Consider the following 22,733-nt stretch of genomic DNA (forward strand, 5'->3'; position numbering starts at 1 on the left):
AGTTGTCTGTTTTCCGGATGTATACGTTTGTTAAGTCCTTTCATTCTTTCCTGTTGATGGTGTCGTGGATGATAGGCATGTTGTATATGGGTTGTATGGGTGATTTGTGAATTGTGTGGGTGGTGTTATCTATGATAGGATTTGTGGGTGCGTGGTGGATTAGGGGGAGATAGTAGGTGATTAGGAATAGTAATTTGCTGGGGCTCATATCAGTGTTCGTTGTTTAGGGAGTGTTAGTGGGTTACAGTTCAGAATTCAGTGAGTCGATATTTAGATTACAGTTTCAGATGTAGTGTTATGTTATGAGGTGCCTAGTGAGCAGTTAAATTGCATGACAGATCTTGCTTCAAGGAAAATATGCTGTGGCGACCTAGCAGACAATTAGGAGACGATTAAGAAAGACCAGTAAGATGCATTACAGATCTTGCTTCAGTGACAGGAAAATGCTATGGGCACTCTAGCAGACAATTAAAGGGCATTTGAATTACAATTTTTGATGTGGTATTATGTGCGCTGGCTAGTTAGCGGTTAAAAGCATTACAGATCTTGCTACGGTGTCCAAAATTCTGCCGCACATCTTATCTATCGCGTGAACCGATACTCTCATATCACCCCTCTCCTCAAGTCACTTCACTGGCTCCCGATCCGCTACCGTATACAGTTCAAGCTTCTCCTTTTAACCTTCAAATGCACTCAATCTGCAGCCCCCCAGTACCTCTCTACACTCCTCTCCCCGTATGTTCCCACCCGTAACCTCCGCTCTCAGGACAAATCACTCCTATCTGTACCCTTCTCCACCACCGCTAACTCCAGACTCCGCCCCTTCTGCCTCGCATCACCATATGCCTGGAACAGCCTTCCCAAGCCCATACGTCATGCGCCCTCCCTGCCCATCTTCAAGTCCTTACTCAAAGCCCATCTTTTCTCCCTTGCTTTTGGTGCATAACCACCTTCCCCACTCATGATACCTACACTGACTACATAGTTTGTAACCTTTAGATTGTAAGCTCTTTTGAGCAGGGACGGTCCTTCCCCATGTTAAACTTGTACAGCGCTGCGTAACCCTGGCAGCGCTATAGAAATGCTAAGTAGTAGTAGTAGTACTACTACGGTATAGTACAGTACAGATCTTGCTATAGTACAATTTTTGATGTGGTATTACTGTATATGCGCTGGCTAGTTAGCGGTTAAAAGCATTGCAGATCTTGCTACAGTACAATTCTATGTAGAACCTAGCAAACATTTAGCAGGTATTTAAATTGCAGATGCATGATAATCTTTAAAGCATTCTGGTTTTTGCTGCAAGGCTATGAATTGTAAAGCAAGCAGTTGATACTTAGCATTTAGCAGGTATTTAAATTACAGATGCATGAAAATCATTAAAGCTGCTGCACAGCTGTAAATTGGGTAGCATTTCCTTATTCTGCACAGCCGTCATCCGTTCACTCAAAGCAGCTTACAAATTCTGAACTGCTGCGGGGGAGGTTTAATAGGCTAGGGGTGGAATTGAGCCTATCTAGTCCTTTGTAAGCAGTGAGGCCTCCCTGCAGCGTGATCGTCTCCAGCCTGGCCTCAGTTTGTTATTGGTGGGTCTACGGTTCAGGATTGCTCGGTAGGTCTCCCGTCGCTCCCGATTCGTCCGGGTCTGTAGCTCAGTTCCGAGTGCCAGGCAACCTGGGCTGTTTCTCTCTTCTCGGTCCGCTGCCTCAGCTGTCGGTGTCTCTCCACTCTCCCCGGTGTCCTAAGGCCTCGAGCAGTCCGAGCGGCTCCAGTTCGAGGAATCACCAACCACTTCGGTGGCTTCTCGTGAAGGCCGTCGGTCGGCGAGGCTGGTCAATCTCGACACAGCTCGACCAGTTTCGGTCCGGGACGCGGCAGGTAGACAGTCCGGCAGCCAGACAACTCCGGTCAGCCTCGGGAGCTCTCGCTCGCCCACCCCAGAGCGCTGCGCAGCCGCTCTGGCTTGAGGAGCCGTCCGAGGGCCCTGGACTAACCCCGCTCCGGCTTCAGCCCAGCTCGGGTGGCCCAGACTGACCTGGGCAGTCCAGCCAGGCCCAGGTGGATTTGTCCGGTCGGGGGTGCGTCGCGGCCTCGTGGTGTGCAGCAAACAGGTCGCCTCGGCCGGTCTCGGGCTCAGCGAGGCTGCTCCGTTGCTCCCAATCGGCTCAGGATCAGCCCCAGTCCAGCTACGGTCCGGTTGTGGACAGCGTTGGATGGTCCAGGTAGGTCTATTTCTTTTGGACTGAGGAGCTCCTTACCCGTCCGTTCGCAGCATCTTTCAGTCTCACAATTCCCTTTTTAGGCTTTCTCCTTTCACTAATATACCTGAAGAAATTTTTGACACCCCTCCTTAACCTTTCTAGCCATTTGTTCTTAATAATTAGCTCATTAAATTAATTGCGTGTTGAAATTGGGCATGTGCCCAAATTTGCATGCAAAACTTTTGGCGACTTTTATAGAAGTAGGGGGATAGCGCATAAGGAAGAGCTGCGGAGTCCAGCTGCTAACTGGAAAACTGAAGAATAATCTGGTAATTTTCCAAAGCAAAATATATATATTCTCCTGTAGCTCTAAAACATATGAGTGGCAGTAAGCCAAACAGAAAAGAAAATCCAAGAGATAAGATAGAAGGATAAGTTACTTGAAGATATGGGATTAATTCAAGACATACAAAGACCTGGAGGTCAGATTCTGCAAAAGTTAATGTAACCCCTTCATCTAACTGACTATGAGAACAGGATTGGGAAACTGAACTGCAGAGTAACTGAAAATACTAGGGGGTCAATATTCAAAACCATTTTAAGAAGCTTGGGGCTGGTTATCCACCGATAGTCAGTGGTTCTTAACTGGGCAATGCTGCTGAATAATCGGTACTAACTGGATATTTTGGAACCAAGCTACACCGGGGCAGAGTTGGGGAGGACCAGTAGTTAGAGGGGGTTTGTACAGGAAAAGAATCCGCCAGAAGACGGAGAACTCAAAACACCCCACGGAAAACAACAAAATAGAATAAAAGTGGGAGAGCGACCAAGGATACCAAAGTCTGAGAAGATGTATAATAGTAGAAATGTTAATTGAAGTATATAGACTCAACACAACATTGTGTTTTGGCCTTTAGGCCTGCATCAGGAGTCTTATTTTTCAAAAAACCTTCTTAGACAGAAATGATGTAAAACCTTCTTGAAGCAGGGATGGTCTTTAAAAAGTCCGTTCTTGAATAAAGAGTGCTCGTTTGTCACGCTGCACTGAACGCTCATAGCGCAATGCTGAAAAATAAGACTCCTGATGCAGGCCTAAAGGCCGAAACACAACGTTGTGTCGAGTCTTTATACTTCAATAAACATTTCTACTATTATACATCTTCTCAGACTTTGGTATCCTTGGTCGCTCTCCCACTTTTATTCTATTTTGAGGACCTGTAGTTATACAGATGCTGGCAAGATTCAGTGTCATTACCCATATAGTTAAGCGCCCCCCCAAAACTCAAGTCCCCGTGCCCCAGTCTCCCTTGGAAGGTCCAAAACCCTGTCTCTTCCCCCCCCCAAGAGGTCCAATTCCCCTCCAGACTCCCTCATACTCCCTCTCAACCCACCCATTGACATCTGATACCCCATTCATAAAACCCAGCCCTGGAGAAAACAGCCATGGCCTGTCTTCCCGAGACCTACCCTCTCCCACCTCCCACCTATCCCTTCTATCCTTCCATTCATGTCTTGTCTCCCCCTTCCCCCTCCCCTAAAATTTTAGATCGTAAGCTGCTTAGATATATTGCTTGATGGGCAAGATAAAAAGCCCAGAATAAACTTGAAACTTGATCCAATCTCTCCATGCCGCCTCCGAATTCCAGAATTATCCAGTTTCTTATTCTGAAGTGGAACCTCTTTTGTACGTAATCCCCCGTTATAATGGGGATTACTAAGGTCATTGTGATAGAGCTCTTCAGAGTCTCTGAGGGGTGGGCTCCGAGTTGTGGGTGGATTGAGATCCAGCCCAGGGGGTGGATTTCTGGGATAAGTTGTAGAGGGAAATGTTTCTAGTTAGTGATTGACAGTAGATGTGGAGTTTGAAGATAATAAAAGTTCTTGTTTGTCAGAGCACATGGTCTTTGGTTGCCTTCACCCCCGTCAGGACCCTTGGAGGAGAGGGGGTATCCTGGAGAGGCCAGATAACTGAATAGATATGGATGGATTGGAGTGTAACTTTTAAGGGGCTTCGATGTTAGCTTCAGAACTTTTAGTACAAGAACAGGTCTATGCCCTGAGAATGACAAGGACAAATCAAACTCGGGTTTACATATAAAGTATCACAGTATCACATACCATGTAAAATGTTGGGCAGACTGGATGGACCATTCAGGTCTTTATCTGCTGTCATTTACTATAACCTAATGCTGTTAAGGGAGAGTTATTGTAAGCCAACTGTTTGAAAGGAGTAGTAACTGTTTGAAAGGAGTGCTCTGGGTGGGTAAAGGGAGCCCAACTCATGAGCAGCAACAGAGGGGAGCCTATTCAAGGCTAGAGGGAGTAAACCCGCTGAGGTGCAACTCTGGAGGAGAGGACAGACAGGGAGGTCTGATCCCGGAGGAGTTTTCTGGTGACTATCAACGCTACCAGCACAGCCTTGGATTATACAGCCCAAAGGGATGGGTGATGGGGCAGGTTAAGTAAAGTTTGTTTGCATAAAAGATAATTCCTTGGTGTGGCGAGTATTCCAGGAGCAAGCTGTTCACTGTCTTGAGGGAGACAGTGAACAGCTTGCTCCTGGACTGCTATATTCAAGTTAGAGGCCAGCTTAACATCCTACGGCCTTCTGGATCTTTATTTGGCCCTGGCCTGCACCCAAGCTTGAGTGAGAAACTGAACTGTATGGAAAGATTGTGTGGAAAATTAGAAAGTTTCTGTTTGTGGTGACCCAGGTCAGTGGAAGAACTGAGCTGGTCAGTGAGGCCTGGGTTACATGTATACTTTTAATGTTAATTTTTAGTTTAAATTTTAACTTGGAAGTCAAAAGTATTTATTAACTTGGAAGTCAAATATACAATAAACAAAGTACACAGCCAAAATACAGGGCAACACGTCAAGCTTATTTCAAAGAACTAAAACATCATCCATCTCCCTAAAGTTCAAAAGTTAACAAAACTCCTCCAAGACCTCCGCAGTACTAGGCCAGGAACAGACAGTCATAATAATGCATCATATACAGAATAGAAAAGTAGCCAACAATATAAACACTAACCACAAAATATAAAATGTGAGACATGTGTTCTCATACTCCCCTGTCACTGACCAACATCCCAACTCTTGGTTACAGAACACAAAACCACAGAGAATAGTAAGAAACCTGAAAGAACATCAACAGCTAAACACTTCAGGTGAACCTTGACGTATAGAGAAACATTTGCATCTCAAACCCACCCACCCTCTGTCGTCCCAAAAGAGCTTGGCATCTTCAACAAACAGAACCAAAAACCAAAATCAAATATATAAAGAGGACAAAAAAAAAAGGGAATAGTGGCCAGGACAACTCTCCTCTCAAACCAGAATCATGGAAAAGAATTCAAAATGAGGCTACATTCTCTGTGTGGCAGTGACTGGATGTATACCTCCCAAATAAACATAAATAACTTTTTATGCTACACATGAAGTCTACTGTGACTTTGTTCCAACATCAGTGCACGGAATTGATTATGCCAGGCCCAAAAGGAAGGTGCTTCTGAGGTAGTCCAAACACTGAATATAACTTTCTTCCCCAACACGCCAGACTTACGCATCAACATATGATGTCCCCGATAAGGTAGCCTGAACACCTTATATTTATCCAAAAGAAACCCCACTGGCGAAAACAAAAATCGGGTGGGCCAGCAAACCTTCCTAATAACGCACCAGGGGGCACCAAAATGTTTTGGGGCTTGACGCTAAGTTTAATGAGTTGGGGTTTAATGTTGTTTCTCAGCCTGTACACCAGTGGCGTAGCCACAGGTGGGCCGGGGCCCACCCACTTTGGACTCAGGCCCACCCAAAATTATGACAATCTTGCTGTGGCTGGTGGGGATCCCCAAACCTTGCCAGCTGAAGATTTTCTCTCCTTGGGCACCAGCACTCTTCCAAATGTCAGCCAGAAGCATTTGCCTTAAGCTGACGCTGAGACCAGCCCTTCTGCACATGCTCAGTTTTCGCACATGCAAAAGCACTGAACAGTTTGAGGCAAGTGCTACCAGCTGCTGTTTGGAAGAGTGCTGGGTGCTGGAGGAGGAGGAAGAAATCTTCAGCATTTAATATTTAAGTATTTAATATTTGGGGTTTGTGGGTAGGGAGGTAGAGAGGAGCAAACCCAAAGGGGGACCGGGGGGGGGAGGGAGCAAATTCCATGCCCACCCACCTTGGGCTCAGGCCCACCCAAAATTGGCCATCTGGCTACGCCCCTGCTGTACACATTTTGGGGTAAAACGGCAAATTAGAAATCATGACATCAGATGCATACCTGAGCCTGAGCTCCTCCAGCTCCTGGGTGAGTTCATTTATCTCCTCTTGTTTCGTGTTGTTGACTTTGACTTCATCCTGGTATTTCTGTAAGGCTCGTTTTTCCTTTGCATTATTGTCCTTAAGGAACTTGTCAAACTTTAAAGCATTTTCTTTATACTGTGGGGGGAAAAATCAGGTTAATGAGCATATCAGGTTGAACGGTGCTCACCACAGATTTTAAATTGCACCTCAAACAAAATTTAATAATACCATGGCAGGAAAGTGTGAACTACACCTGTCTTCTACACTTTTAATGCATTTCAGGATTTCTGGATGGTTTATGAACTCTGAAAAAAAGGCTTTCAAAATACCAAAAACAAAAAAGGTAATGCACAATCAACTGGTACTCAAAACAAGTTCTAAACTCCATTGTGTAGAAAGACTGAGAGTTTTACTGTCTAGGCATTGAGGCTTCTTCAGGCTTTACCATTCTGTGGGTCTGAAGCAGAAAGCCTGTGAGGGAATTTGTGGGATCCTTAGATCACCAAGGAGCGGGGCACTCAGGGAGTACAAGGCCATAGCAGAGAGACGTTCAGTCTTCTTGCTTCGGTCTTTTCAAGGATGATGATGCGGAGGAACTGAAAGAAATCTCGCTGAACCTAGAAGATATACTGAGCCAAATTGACAAATTAAAGAGTAGTAAAGCATCTGAATTGGATAGTATGCACCCTAGGGTACTAAAAAAACTCAAACCTGAAATTGCTGAACTACTGTTGGTGATCTGTAACCTGTCGTTAAAACTGTCCATAGTACCTTACAATTGGAGGGTGGCCAATGTAACTCTGATTTTTAAAAAGGGTTCTAGGGGTGATCCAGGAAATTACAAACCGGTAAGCCTGACTTCAGTGCCAGACAAAATAGTGGAAACAATTATAAAGAATAAAATTACGGAACACATAGACAAACATGGTTTAATGGGACAGAATCAGCATGGATTCAGCCAAGGAAAGTCTTGCCTTACCAATTTGCTTCATTTCTTTGAAGGTATGAATAAACATGTTGATAAAAGTGAGCCGGTTGATGTAGTGTATCTAGATTTTCAGAAAGCTTTTGATAAAGTTCCTCATGATACACTCTTGAAAAAATGAAAAAGTCATGGGATAGGAGGTAATGTTCTGTTGTGGATCAGAAATTGGTTATTGGACAAAAAAACAGAGGGTAGGAGTAAATGGCCATTTTTCTCAATGAAGGAGGGTGAATAGTGCACGCGGAACTTGTTTAAAAAGCCAATCAGTGCCAATAATTGGCCACTAAAAAGCAACTATCTGCACCAATTGCCACTAATTAGAATTTACTTTAAGCTCATTTGTAAAGTGGTGTGCGAAAATTCTAATGCGCAAACCTCAAAAGGGAGCATGGGCAGGTTGTGGGCATTCCTAGATATTTTGTGCATTGTTACAGAAAATGCCCAATCTGGGCCAGGCTACACACGTATTCTATAAACCGCACCTAACTTAAGGTGAGGTTTATAGAATAGCTCTATGCGCATTTTTTTCCCGGCGCAAATATAGAACCTGGTCCTATGTGTTTTGGGAGACATTTTGCAAAGAGCGACCTACCATCCTTCGGGGAAATTCAAGCCAAATTTGATCTCCCAAGTACTCAGCTTTCCAAGTGGTAGCAACAGAGTTTCTGGATAAGGAGCCACCTAAAGACTGCAATTTATCTTTAAAAACAAGCATGGTACTGGAAGATTGGAGGGTTGCCAATGTAACGTTACTGGTGAGCCTGATGTTGGTGCTGGGCAAAGTGGTAGAGACTATTATAAAGAACAAAATTACAGAGCATATTCAAAAGCATGGATTAATGAGACAAAGCCAACATGGATTTTGTGAAGGGAAACCTTGCCTCATCAATCTATTACATTTTTTTGAAGGTATGAACAAGCATGTGGATAAAGTGGATAAAGGTGAGCCGGTCAATATTGTGTATTTGTTTTTTTAAAAGGCATTTGACAAAATACCGCATGAAAGACTCCAGAGGAAATTGGAGAGTTATGGGATAGGAGGTAGTGTTCTACTGTGTATTAAAAACTGGTTGAAAGATAGAAAACAGAGAGTAGGGTTTAATGGTCAGTATTCTCAATGGAGAAGGATAGATAGTGGGGTTCCCCAGGGGTCTGTGCCGGGACCGTTGCTTTTTAACATATTTATAAATGATCTACAGATGGGAGTAACTAGTGAGGTAAGGAGAAATTAGTTCTTACCTGCTAATTTGCTTTCCTTTAGTCCCTCCGGACCGGACCAGGATTGGACTGATGGGTTGTGAACGCCTACCAGCAGGTGGAGACTGAGAAAATTCTAAGACTAGAGAGCCAATGAGAGCCCTGGCCATGTGACCTTAGCCTCAGTATTTGACTAACAAAGCAGGAAAGAAAGAAATACGAGACTTCTGTGCCACATGGAATCCTAGCAGCCACAAAGCACCCGGCAAGGCCAGGTATCAGAGCTCACCAACAACTCTTACCAGAGAAGTGGTATGGCCCGATTTGTATTATAGCTCAACAGCAACTCTCACCAGAGAAGTGGTATGGCTCCCTTGTATTATAGCTCACCAGCAACTCTCACCAGAGAAGTGGTATGGCTCACTTGTCTTATAGCTCACCAGCAACTTTCACCAGAGAAGTGGTATGGCTCCCTTGTATTATAGCTCACCAGCAACTTTCACCAGAGAAGTGGTATGGCTCACTTGTCTTATAGCTCACCAGCAACTTTCACCAAAGAAGTGGTATGGCTCACTTGTCTTATAGCTCACCAGCAACTCTCACCAGAGAAGTGGTATGGCTTACTTAAAGTTTCACATAAATATACTAGCATGGCTTACTTAAAGGTTCACATATATATATATACCAGCAATCGGGTACCCCAGCAACTCTCACCAGAGAAGTGGTATGTCCCTTTTGTAGGAAAGCTCACCAGCAACTCCTACCAGAGAAGTGGTATGGCTCACTTGAATTAGAACTCACCAGCAACTCTCAGCACAGAAGTGCTAAGGAGCTCACAGTTCTATACATATATAGATATATAAATATATACATACATATATATTCCAGCAACTGAACCCACCAGCAACTCCGACCAGAGACGTGGCATGGTCCACTTAAAGACCTATATATGTACAAGCGTCTTTTTTTTTTTTTTAATACCCCGTTGAAAAAGTGACAAAATATGGGAGGGGCCTGTTCCGGTCCGGAGGGACTAAAGGAAAGCAAATTAGCAGGTAAGAACTAATTTCTCCTTCCTTAGCGTCCCTCCGGACCGGACCAGGATTGGACTGATGGGAAGTACCAAAGCAGTAACCTTAAGGGAGGGACCCTTTCAAACCCCTAAGCATCTCCGAGTTGCATAGATCACCTCCTGGCGACAATGAACACGTAGAGTGTATATCAATCAAAAGAGAATGAAGCTAAGCTCAAAATGGCACCGTACAAAATGTGCACCTAGTGCACCAAAAATCGCTGTGCGAAGGAAAGAACCCCGCTTCTCAAGATGGAGCATATGTTATAACACTCTCAGGAAATGGTCCCCCAGTGAGTAGACAAATAGAGGTATGAATTCCTTAATCCGTCGAGATATAGTGAGGCCGAAACAACGGCAACCTTACCTTGACTAGAAGTACTAAAAGGAAGGACCAAATAGCATGTAACAGCTCTCTAAATATATAAGATCTGTTTTAATATGTAAAGCATATATAAAGCATATAATTTCCTGTGATCTTGAACGCCAGTAGAAGAGTCCAGACCAGTAAGAAAAAAGTGGTTGGAAAAGATGAAAAATGGAAAACTACGGTAGAGTGAAAAAGAAATACCCAGGTGAAGAAGTACCTCTTACCTAGACGTACTAGCTGTTTGGAAAAAAAGAAAACCTGTATGAGAGAAACTTGCAGTTCTGACCCTGCTAGCTGAAGCCATGGCTACTAACAACAGTGTCTGAAAGGAGAAAGAAACCTTAAAGGAAACAAGATGATGTTGAATTATCGTGCGAAGAATAACAACACCCTGTCCCTCTGACAATGTCACTAAGGCATAGAGGCTAAAAGCTGAGAAGAGAATACTGCAACTACAAAAGATGCCATCCTGCTTAGCAAGGCTGAATGCCTGTCCCAGACTGAGAGCATGCACCAGCCTGAGCAAGAGAGAAACAAAGAGGCCGGACAGGGGAAGAGAGAAGGTCCTCTAGAGAAAACAGAAAACCCCCCGGCTCCATAAAAAGTCAAGATGACAACCTAAAAGGCAGCCTGGTATATCTGCAAGGAAAAAAAAACATAAGGGTTACGCCCCTGATTTCCAAATATCTAAGCGAAATGCCCGACCTGAAGAGAAGGCCACCATGCCAGAAGGGGATGGCATGCTACAGGGCTGGTCAGATGGTAGATCCATACAAATGACTCCCCTTGAATAAAACAGACATCAGCCATGAAATAAACCAAACGTCAGTGCGGATGTGAACCCACCTAGGAGGCAGGACGACTAGAGTCAGAGTGAGAACCGAAGCTGGCCCTCCCCGATGACATCTCACTGCACTGTTCGCTAGATTACCCCTTAGGCAGCTTACAGAGAAAAGTGAAAACATGCAAAAATAAAATGACTTACATGTCAATCAAGAAAAGGGGGGCACATGCAAGCCCTGTAAAGAAACAGAAGGTAAAATTATGTATAATCATACCTGATAATTTTCTTTCCATTAATCATAGCTGATCAATCCATAGACTGGTGGGTTGTGTCCATCTACCAGCAGGTGGAGATAGAGAGCAAACTTTTGCCTCCCTATATGTGGTCATGTGCTGCCGGAAACTCCTCAGTATGTCGATATCAAAGCTCCATCCGCAGGACTCAGCACTTAGAGAATTACACCCACGAAGGGACACTCTGCCCAGCTCACCACCGCCGAAACGGGGGAGGGGAATTAACCCAGCTCATCCCCACACAAGTGGGGGAGGGGAATCCGTCCAGCTCATCCCCGCGGAGCGGGGGAGGGACACCACACCCGCCGATGCGGGGGGATCTGGCTTATCCTGCAACCGCAACCGCGGGAGGAGCTGACTGACCCTAACACCGCCGAAGCGGGAGGGGTACAAAGCTGCCCTACAGCCGCACGAAGCGGGAGGGAGTGCCGGCAGAATTTATGTCTCAATCCAGCCCCGTAAAACGGAGGGGAGAGGAATGCAGCAGCTCACTGTAACACAAACTCGTCTCAACTCTTGAAGAATCCAAGTGAAAGAACTTGAACACGAAGTCTTTCTGAAATAACTGAAGACTAAACTTGAACCTGAAATGCAACCAGAATAAAAACAGAACAGATATCTGGGAGGGGCTATGGATTGATCAGCTATGATTAATGGAAAGAAAATTATCAGGTATGATTATACATAATTTTACCTTCCATATCATCAAGCTGATCAATCCATAGACTGGTGGGATGTACCGAAGCAGTACTCACCCAGGGCGGGACATTGAAATCCCTGACCTCAACACTGAAGCTCCAAACCGGGCCTCCGCCCGTGCAGCCACAGTCAAACGGTAATGCTTGGAGAATATATGAGCCGAAGCCCAAGTTGCCGCCTTGCATATCTCTTCCAAGGAGACGGATCCGGCCTCTGCCATCGAGGCCGCCTGAGCTCTCGTGGAGTGAGCCTTCAGCTGGATAGGCGGCACCTTCCCCGCGGCCACATAAGCCGCTGCAATGGCTTCCTTGACCCATTTTGCCACTGTAGGCTTAGCAGCCTGCAGACCCTTACGAGGACCTGCAAACAGGACAAACAGATGATCCGATTTCCGGAAATCATTGGTCACTTCCAAGTATCTGAAGATGACTCGTCTCACATCCAGATATTTAAGAGCAGAGTACTCCTCTGGGTAGTCCTCCCTACGAAAGGAAGGGAGACAGAGCTGCTGATTCACATGGAAGCGAGAAACAATCTTGGGCAGGAAGGAAGGCACTGTGCGAATAGTCACTCCTGCCTCAGTGAACTGCAGAAAAGGCTCTCGACATGAGAGCGCCTGGAGCTCGGAAACTCTTCTGGCTGAAGTGATAGCCACCAAAAAGACTGCTTTCAACGTCAGGTCTTTCAGAGATGCCCTCGACAAGGGTTCAAAAGGCGGCTTCTGCAATGCTCTTAGCACCAGGTTGAGATTCCACGCAGGCACCACTGAGTGCAGAGGAGGGCGCAGGTGATTAACTCCCTTGAGAAAGCGCACCACATCTGGCTGCGAAGCCAGGGAAGCACCCTTCAGGCGGCCCCTGAAGCAAGCCAGATCCGCTACCTGGACTTTAAGGGAACTGAGCGACAGGCCTTTCTCCAGACCTTCTTGCAGGAACGCCAACACTGAAGAAATTGGAGCAGTGAAGGGAGAAAGTGAGCCTGCTTCACACCATGCTGCAAAGATACGCCAAACCCTGGCGTAAGCAGTAGAAGTAGAGCGCTTCCTCGCTCTCAGCATAGTGGCGATGACCTTGTCTGAGAAGCCCTTCTTCCTCAGACGCTGCCGCTCAATATCCAGGCCGTAAGACCAAAGGGAGAGGGATCCTCCATCACCACGGGACCCTGATGTAACAGGCCCTGCTCCACTGACAGCCGCAGAGGATCGTCGACTGAGAGCCTGATCAAGTCCGCATACCAGGGACGTCTGGGCCAATCCGGACCCACCAGGATTACCCTGCCGGGATGCTTTGCCACCCGGTCTAGCACCCTGCCCAACATGGGCCAGGGCGGGAACACATAGAGGAGCTCTTGTGTCGGCCACTGTTGGAGAAGAGTATCTACTCCCAGGGATCGAGGGTCCCGTCCTCTGCTGAAAAAAGCGCGGCCCTTGGCAATTGGCCGATGACGCCATCAGATCTAGGCTCGGCTGGCCCCAGCGCTTCGTGATGTCCAAGAACGCCTGAGCAGATAGTTGCCACTCTCCGGGCTCCAAGGTATGGCGACTGAGAAAGTCCGCCTTGACATTCATGACTCCGGCAATGTGGGCCGCTGAAAGCTGCTCCAGGTTCGCTTCCGCCCACTGGCAAAGACTCATAGCCTCCTTGGCTAGAGGGGCGCTCTTGGTACCTCCCTGGCGGTTGATATAGGCCACAGCCGTGGCATTGTCCGACAGGACCCGTACAGGCTACACCACCAGTACCGGGATGAACTCCAATAACACCAACCGAATGGCTCTGAGTTCCAGGAGGTTGATAGACCACTTGCCTCTGCAGGAGACTAGAGCCCCTGCGCTGTCCTTCCCAAGCAGTGGGCTCCCCAGCCCATCAAAGAGGCGTCTGTCGTGACGACAATCCACTCCGGGGTCACCAGAGGCAATCCTGCAGACAACTTGTCTGTCTGCGTCCACCAGCTCAGCGCCTTGCGCACTGCTGGGTCCACGGGAAGGCGCACAGCATAATCCTCCGACATCGGAGTCCAGCGCAGCAGCAGAGATAGCTGTAGTGGTCTCATATGAGCCCTGGCCCAGGGCACTACTTCCATCGTGGCCGTCATAGAGCCCAACAGCTGCACGTAGTCCCAAGCCCGAATAGGAGAGGCTACTAGGAACTAGTCCACCTGAGCCTGAAGCTTGACAATCCGATTGTCTGGCAGGAACACTCTGCCCACTTGGGTGTCGAATCGAACTCCCAGATACTCCAGGGACTGAGTCGGGCGCAGCTGGCTCTTCTTCCAGTTGATGATCCATCCCAGGGAGCTCACAAGAGCAACTACCCGGTCCATAGCTTTGCCGCACTCTGCATAAGAGGGGGCTCGGATCAACCAGTCGTCCAGATAAGGATGGACTTGTACTCCTTCCTTTAGCAGGAAGGCCGCTATGACCCCCATTACTTTGGAAAAGGTCCGCGGAGCAGTAGCCAACCCGAAAGGGAGGGCTCTGAACTGGAAGTGTCGTCTCAGGACTGTAAAACGCAGAAAGCGTTGGAGAGGAGGCCAGATGGGAATATGCAGGTACGCTTCCTTGATGTCCAAGGAAGCCAAGAACTCTCCTGCCTTCACTGCCGCTATAACAGAGCGGAGAGTCTCCATGCGAAAGTGCCACACTTTCCAGGCCCGATTGACCCCTTTGAGGTCGAGGATAGGCCGGACAGAACCTCCTTTCTTTGGAACCACAAAGTAAATGGAGTAACGTCCCTTGCCAATCTGATTTTTTGGCACCGGAACGACCGCACCCAGGCGGATCAGGTTGTCCAAGGTCTGCTGCACTGCCACAGCTTGACCGGAGACTTGCAGGGAGAGAGTACAAACCCGTCTCTTAAGGGTTGGCAGAACTCTAGCTTGTAGCCGTCTCTGATGACTTCCAGCACCCACGCGTCTGAAGTTATAGTGGTCCACTCGCCCAGAAACGAGGACAGCCGTCCTCCAATCTGCACTGGGGCGTGGACCAAGGCCCCGTCATTGGGTACGAGACCCTGGGGGAGGACCGGAGGGAGCACCTCCGGGACGGCGGTCTCTGCGAAAGGAATGCTGCTTGGGGGAGAAATTCCTCTTGAAGGAAGAGGGGGCAGAGGAACCCGACTTGCCCGGGCGATACCGACGGGCTTCCAGCAACCGTCCTCTGGAGGTACCGGGACGAGTACTAGCCCGAGCCCTGACCTCTGGTAATTTCTTGCCCTTAGACGTGCCGAGATCGGTCACGATTTTGTCCAGCTCGACCCCAAAGAGCAGCTTGCCTTTAAAAGGCAATCTAGCCAGGCGGGATTTAGAGGCGTGGTCAGCAGACCAAAGTTTCAGCCAAAGCCACCGCCGCGCAGAGACTGTCTGAGCCATGCCTTTAGCTGAGGCCCTCAAGACATCATACAGCAAGTCTGCCAAATAGGCTAAGCCCGATTCCAGAGCCGGCCAATCAGCCCTCAAGGAAAGATCCGAGGGGGAAGCCCGCTGCACCATAGTCAGGCACGCCCTGGCCACATAGGAGCCGCAAACTGAGGCCTGCAAACTTAAAGCAGCTGCCTCAAAGGACGACCTTAAGGCCGCCTCCAATCTTCTGTCTTGGGCGTCCTTTAGGGCCGTGCCACCTTCCACCGGCAACGCCGTTTTCTTAGTCACCGCAGTGATTAAAGAATCCACGGTAGGCCACAGATAGGCCTCACGTTCACTCACAGCCAAAGGATAGAGGCGGGACATAGCCCTAGCCACTTTAAGGCTCGTTTCCGGGACATCCCATTGAGCCGCAATTAAGGTGTGCATGGCATCATGCACGTGGAAGGATCTAGGCGGGCGCTTCGTCCCCAGCATAATGGCAGAGCCAACAGGGGCTGAGGGAGAGACGTCCTCCGGAGAGGAAATCTTCAAAGTGTCCATGGCCTGTAAAAACAGGTTGGGCAAATCCTCTGGGCTAAAAAGCCGCGCTGCAGAGGGGTCATCCGCTCCATCCGAGCGGGGATCTATCTCCTCCAAGGAATCCGCAAAGGACCGTTGGGAGACCTCAGACACGCTGCCCTCATCTACATCGGAGGAGACAAAGTCCTCCAAGGCCTGGAAATCAACCCGAGGGCGTTTACCTCTGGGAACCTCAACCTCTTTATCAGAAGAGGGAGCAGGGGCAGCATTTTGCATGAGGAAAGCCTGATGCAGCAGCAAAACAAACTCGGGGGAGAAACCCCCCAGACTGTGCACTTCCGCAGCCTGGGCAACAGCCCTAGACGCACTCTCAACCGGCGCTCGCAATAGCGGGGGAGAGACATGCTGCGCATCCAAAATGGCGTCCGGCGCGAAACTCTGTGAAGGAGCCGCGCGGGAAGAACGGCGCTTAACTTTAGCCGCTTGTGCCGTCGCCCAAATTAAGGGCGTTCATGGCATTAATGTCTCCAACCTCAAGGGCGGCCCACGAAGAAGCCGTCCGAGCCGCGTGGCCGGCCAAGATGGCGGAGGCGAGGAGCGGGGGATGGGCGTTTATGGCGGGAAAAAACCGCCACGCCGGAGGAACGACCGGGACATTCATCGGTCACTAAACTGTCACCCATCAAGGGCGAATCAGGTTGTAAAACCCCCGCATCCCCTCTAGAAGCGCTCCAGCGATCCGGGGAGCGACCCTTTGCGCCCTCGCCCTCCGACGCCATATGCCACGAGGAGAAGAATCGGGGAACCCCCTGCCCGCTATAAAAAGGTAAAATTACCTGCTTGCCGCTCCGAGCAGTAACGAACGGGTGTCCCAGTGAGTAGCTGCAATGAACGTTTAAAGAAACGTCGAATTAAACGCCTTTAAAGACGTTTAAATTTTTTTTTTTTTTTTAAACGGAGCCAGCGGGAGGGGGGAGAAAAGGAGGGACCTGGCACCACCAGGTTTGCACTTGCTCAAAAGAGCCCTCAACCCCAGGCCTCAACAAAACCTAAGGATTAGGCTTGGAGGCCTAGCCAGAGCTGCTGCTGTTTGTGACCACCACCTGCTGAGATAGAGAACATACTGAGGAGTTTCCGGCAGCACATGACCACATATAGGGAGGCAAAAGTTTGCTCTCTATCTCCACCTGCTGGTAGATGGACACAACCCACCAGTCTATGGATTGATCAGCTTGATGATATGGAATGACCAGATAGTAGAACTGTCCGAGGAAAGGATATACCTTCAATACACAAGAAGACCAGAGACCTACCAGGGGCCTCAATATGTAGCCTAAGAAGGCAACAGACCTACCAGGAGACCGAAGACCATTCTGAAAGAACATAAACTAGAAACAGTCCTGCCAGAGAGCAGGATTGAGTCTTTGAAGTAACCTAAGATGATAACAGTCCTAGGAGAGTACAGAAAGAGCATTCCAGACTAACATAACATGGCAACAATGCTGACCAAAGACAGAGTGCTCAGAATAAAACGCTAGCTCTCAGGGATACCTCCTTGCTCCGAGAGCAACTGACAGTCCCCTAGTTGCAATGTAAAGAGACCACATGGTAATCCTGAAAGCAAACCGAATGCCAAGAGCCAAGAAGGAAAAAATTAAATTGCAAAGTAAAGAGACCACATGGTAGTCCTGGAAGTAACAACCAAATGCCTGGAGGAATGTCCTACTCAACTAATGCAGAAAAGAAGAGCAGCAGTCTCGGGGGAAAAAAACAAAACAAAAGGGAAGCTGCAAATGCTTCAGAACACTCAAAAAGATAAAGAGCACGGGAGTGCAGCTCATGAGACTGCAAAAGGCAATTGCCCAGGGAAAAACCTTGCAACTATGTCGCACGTAACCCCAAAATATTGTGGAGACTGCGAAATATTTAGACGACTCTTGGCCACCAGTACTAGGCATCTTGAGAACCATAAAAATTGCACTTCTCGGTCTGCGACTTGCTGACTTGTTGACAAGAGGTTTTTATTTTATTTATTTATTTATTTTATTATTATTATTATTTTTTTTTTTTTTAAATAGCTAGCTGACTCGCCATGAGTGAAGAAGAATCTCCCCTTTTCTGAGGGGTAGCATAACTATGATGAACTTTTAGAGATTGGAAAACAGTGTTGAGACAGGACATTATTGCGCATTGTGAGCTGGTCACCATTCCAGGACCCAGCCTGGGTGGACCCTGCTTAGCTTCCTTCACACCGGGCTCTATCCTTCTCAGAAACTCTCCTAAGAGAAATATGCAGAAAAGTTTGTATCAAAAAATGTGCTGCATGAAGCTTCACTATGGATCAAAGGCTTTCATGAAAAAGACTTGAGACTTTGAGAGCGCTCTTGACAGCATTTAGAATTGAAATAGGAGGAAGGAAAATTCCTTCTTAGGAACTAGGTTCTTGTGATAAAGATTTGAGGCATTGAGAGTGTGCTTGACGGCAGTGAGATTCCAAATAGGAGGAAGGGAGATCCATTCTTAGGAACTAGAAATTAAAATTGCACTCAGAAGAACCAAGAGAGAAAATGGTCTAAGATCCAAGAGTCTATGTAGGGAGACCCCTACTTCACATGCCTTGCCATGAGAGCGATAGAGAAAAGAGGCGAAATGAAAAGCATAACCATCTAAAAATAAAACCACAAGAACTCCTGGACAGAGGAAATAAGAAGATGACTGTCATGTAAGAGTAGCCTGCAACTATGATTTCATGACACAAAGTTAAACAGGTGAGAGTGGCATGTACCTATGATAACATCCTTACTGCCCCCATGCCTGTGGAAGAACAAACGTATAGCTAACATATAGGAAATATCCTGGTATGGAAAACAACCTTTCGAAAAATGCTATAACAAAAAAAAAAACACAACTGTGAACTACCTTCCCACAGACATTGGAGCCGACTTTGTGGGTGCTTGAGCACCCCAAATATTGAGAAAAACTCATGTATATGTCCAGGGAGGGGTCATTTCCATTGGACTTAGCACCCCCAATAATTTTGAAAAGTTGGCTGCTAGCCCACAGACAAACGCCACCCGAGATTATAAAGAAACAAACATCAAACAGGCTGGCCAAGTGATGTATATATAGTGGGACACAGACATACAGGAGTCCAAGATAGAGAAATAAATTGCTAAAACTGGGACCTGCACCCAGTTCTGTAGCCCACCTTTTGATGCTGCTTTTAACTCCTAACCCTTATTCACTCTGTTCAGAACCCTTATTTTAAACCTGCTCACTTTAAAATCTCCTTATCTCTTGTTTGTTCTGTCTGTCCTAATGAGATTGTAAGATCTGAGGAGCAGGGACTGTCTCTTCATGTTCAAGAGTACAGCGCTGCGTTTTTCTAGTAGCGCTTTAGAAATGATAAACAGTAGTAGTAGCAGCTTCAGAGACTGTAGTGCTGACTATTAGGCTACAGCAACCAGCTACTCAACATTAAAAACATAAAAAGCAAAGAAATGACCCCCCTAAAGAACATAGGCGACTCCTGAGAAAGATCAGAACATAGGCGACTCCTGAGAAAGATCAGCCCCAAACGGCCCGAAAACGGCGAAAGAGAAGGTCCCGACGCACCCCCCAGCGGCGCACAATATTTACAGGAGCCGGAACAGGAGATCCCCCGACGCTGGCATACAGCGCAACTTCTCAGCTTCTCGGACCTGACGGTAATGCGCGTGCACGCGCGTACCCGATTCGCGCCAAAATCTTTTTTTTATTTTTTTTTATTTTAAGAACTGCTCCGCCAAACAAACCGCTAAGGGAAGAACAGAAACGGCAGTGCTAAATAAAATACAGCTGAACTCTAAAAGAGGGCTGAAAACAAAATGCTGCCGCTTACTCTCTTTTTTTTTTTTTTTTACACAGCTGACTCACAGCATTCCCATGCAATCAAACGGAGCTGTCTGCTCATTCAGTCAGTGGGGACAAGTTGTCTTTAATTTTTTTTTTTTTTAACACCTAAACTCCTCCAAATTACTGCTGCCTCTTTTTTTTTTTTTTTTAACCAGCTAGATAATATAGACACCCAAAACAGCAATCAGAGCTGCCTGCTCTTTAGAAGCCGGGGGATGTAGCTTATCAGATTTAATTTTCTATAGTGGCTGCCTCTCCCAAAGACATACACCTTTCTAAACAAAGGGTAGTCCTTCCCAGCTACGTATGGGAGATGGGGAGGAAGGGGGGAGGGACCCGAAGGCATCCGAGTTTGACACCCCCAGAGGCTGTAAAAAAAAGAAAGGAAAAGAAGTCCCTTCCTGACCAGCGTCTAACAGAGAATTCCTAGGCACAGAAGAGGTAGCAATGTTGTTCTTATTATTAACCTCTAAAAAAGAAAGATAAAGAGAGAGAGACTAATGGGCTCGCTTCCTACCTGCTGGGAGACTGAGAAAATACTGAGGCTAAGGTCACATGGCCAGGGCTCTCATTGGCTCTCTAGTCTTAGAATTTTCTCAGTCTCCACCTGCTGGTAGGCGTGCACAACCCATCAGTCCAATCCTGGTCCGGTCCGGAGGGATGCTAAGGAATTAAATTTGCTGACAACACAAAGTTATTCAAAGTTGTTAAATCGCAAGAAGATTGTGAAAATTACAAGAGAACCTTACGAGACTAGGAGACTGGGCATCCAAATGTCAGATTACGTTTAATGTGAACGAGTGCAAAGTGATGCATGTGGGAAAGAGGAACCCGAACTATAGCTATGTAACGCAAGGTTCCACATTAGGAGTTACCGACTAGGAAAGGGATCTAGGTGTCATAGTTGATGATATGTTGAAACCCTCTGCTCAGTGTGTGGTGGCTAAGAAAGCAAATAGAATGTTAGGTATTATTAGGAAAGGGATGGAAAACAAAAAGGAGGACATTAAAATACCTTTGTATGGCTCCATGGTGCAACTCCACCTCGAATATTGTGTGTAATTCTGGTCACCACATCTCAGAAAAGATATAGTGGAATTAGAAAAGGTACAGAGAAGGGTGATGAAAATGATAAAGGTGATGGGACGACTTTCTTATGAGGAAAGGCTAAAGCGGCTAGGGCTCTTCAGCTTGGAGAAGAGATGGCTAAGGGGAGATATGATAGAGGTTTATAAAATAATGAGTGGAATGGAACGGGTAGATGAGAATCGCTTGTTTACTCTTTCTAAAAATACTAGGACTAGGGGGCACGCAATGAAGCTACAAAGTAGTAAATTTAAAACAAATCGGAGAAAATATTTCTTCACTCAATGTGTAATTAAACTCTGGAATTCGTTGCCAGTATATTAGTAAAAGCAGTTAGCTTAGTAGGGTTTAAAAAAGGTTTGAATAGTTTCCTAAAAGAAAAGGCTATAAGCCATTATTAAAATTGATTTGGGGAAAATTCACTGCTTATTTCTAAGACAAGCAGCATAAAATGTATTGTATTGTTTTGGGATCTTGCCAGGTACTTGTGACCTGGATTGGCCACTGTTGGAAACAGGATGCTGAGCTTGATGGACCTTTGGTCTGTCCCAGTATGGCAATAGTTATGTACTGGTAGCAAGTACGTGCATAAATTTCATTTATGCATGTATATGAACATAAATTAATCTTTATGTACTATTCTGTAAGTACATACGTACCTTCAATAGCACACACCCTGCAAGTGAGCTTTCACATGCGTGAATTCTGGGTGGAGTATTTGGAGGGGGGGGGGACGGAAGCACACGCTTTCCTGTGTAACTTATAGAACATTATAATCTAGGCGTGAGAATTTATACCAGCTCTATGGATGCTGTAAGTTTTCATGCTTAAACACACACACACACACATATATATATATTTTTTTTTTTTGTTACATTTGTACCCCACATTTTTCCACCTATTTGCAGGCTCAATATGGCTTACATAATACCATAGAGGCGTTCGCCAGTTGGTTCATAACAAATACAAGGTTGTATTGTGGTCGAATGAGGTAGGTGTGTGTCAGGCACCGTGAAGGTCGAAGGGAATGAAGATTGTATATTGTCCAGTACGATCATTGGTTGTGCTGTGTTGCTGGGTGTGGGGATTTACACTGGATCGGTGGGGTAAGCCTTTTTGAAGAGATTGGTTTTTAGTGATTTTCTGAAGTTTAGATGGTCATGGATTATTTAGTATTCTATAAAGGGAAAGGGGAAGGGATTCGATATACCGCCTTTCTGTGGTTACAATTAAAGCAATTTACATATTATATACAGGTACTTATTTTGCACCTGCGGCAATAAAGGGTTAAGCGAATTGCCCGGAGTCACAAGGAAATTCAGTGGGAATCAAAAAACCTAATTCCCCTGGATCTCAGGCCTCTGCATTAATCATTAGGATACTCCTTCATTCCTAGGCACCCACTTTCATTAATTTCAAAATATGTTTGTCACACAGAATACAACCAAATAATGAATTCCAACATGAAAAGCACAACCAGAACTGGTTTAGAAAGCACCTGAAGAGTGACAAACTTTTCAAAGGTCTCCCCCCACCCCCCAATAGGTTCCAAACAGCTCTTGAACTTATGTAAATGTACACAACTGCATTATAGCCATGATTTCAGCAGATTTTGTAAAGCTATTTTATAGAGACACATAGGTATCCATGTGCCTTTTGAAAACAGGTGCCTACCTAGCCCACCCTCTACCTAGTCAACATGTTATATAACTACTCTCAAGACGATATTTGCTAATTCAGTATCAGAGATAAAAACAAACATCAGAAAAAATACATGCTTTGGATAAGTATTTGTTTTTTTTAATTCTGAGATCTGGCTCTCAAAAAGTACAAATATCTGTTTTTCAGATCTCTACAGTGACTACTCAAACTGTATGTGCAAGGCTGGTATACAATCCTGGTTGCCCTGTTTGCAATTTCATTGTTCGTTTACATAGAGAACCAGAGGAAAACCTGGCTTTGAGAAGGAGT

At 46.4% G+C, this 22,733-nt stretch overlaps 1 protein-coding gene across 1 annotated transcript in view; it reads right to left on the reverse strand.

Annotated features, from left to right (window-relative positions):
• CCDC197 (coiled-coil domain containing 197) overlaps nucleotides 1–22,733 on the reverse strand; it is a 110,140-nt gene that overhangs the window by 72,575 nt on the left and 14,832 nt on the right. The window contains exon 4 of the mRNA XM_030215008.1: nucleotides 6,481–6,638. Coding sequence (XP_030070868.1) covers nucleotides 6,481–6,638 — 158 coding nt within the window. The remainder of the gene's footprint in view (nucleotides 1–6,480; nucleotides 6,639–22,733) is intronic.

Source organism: Microcaecilia unicolor, chromosome 9 (genome assembly GCF_901765095.1).
Source record: "Microcaecilia unicolor chromosome 9, aMicUni1.1, whole genome shotgun sequence".
In the NCBI taxonomy this organism is placed as follows: Eukaryota; Metazoa; Chordata; class Amphibia; order Gymnophiona; family Siphonopidae; genus Microcaecilia; species Microcaecilia unicolor.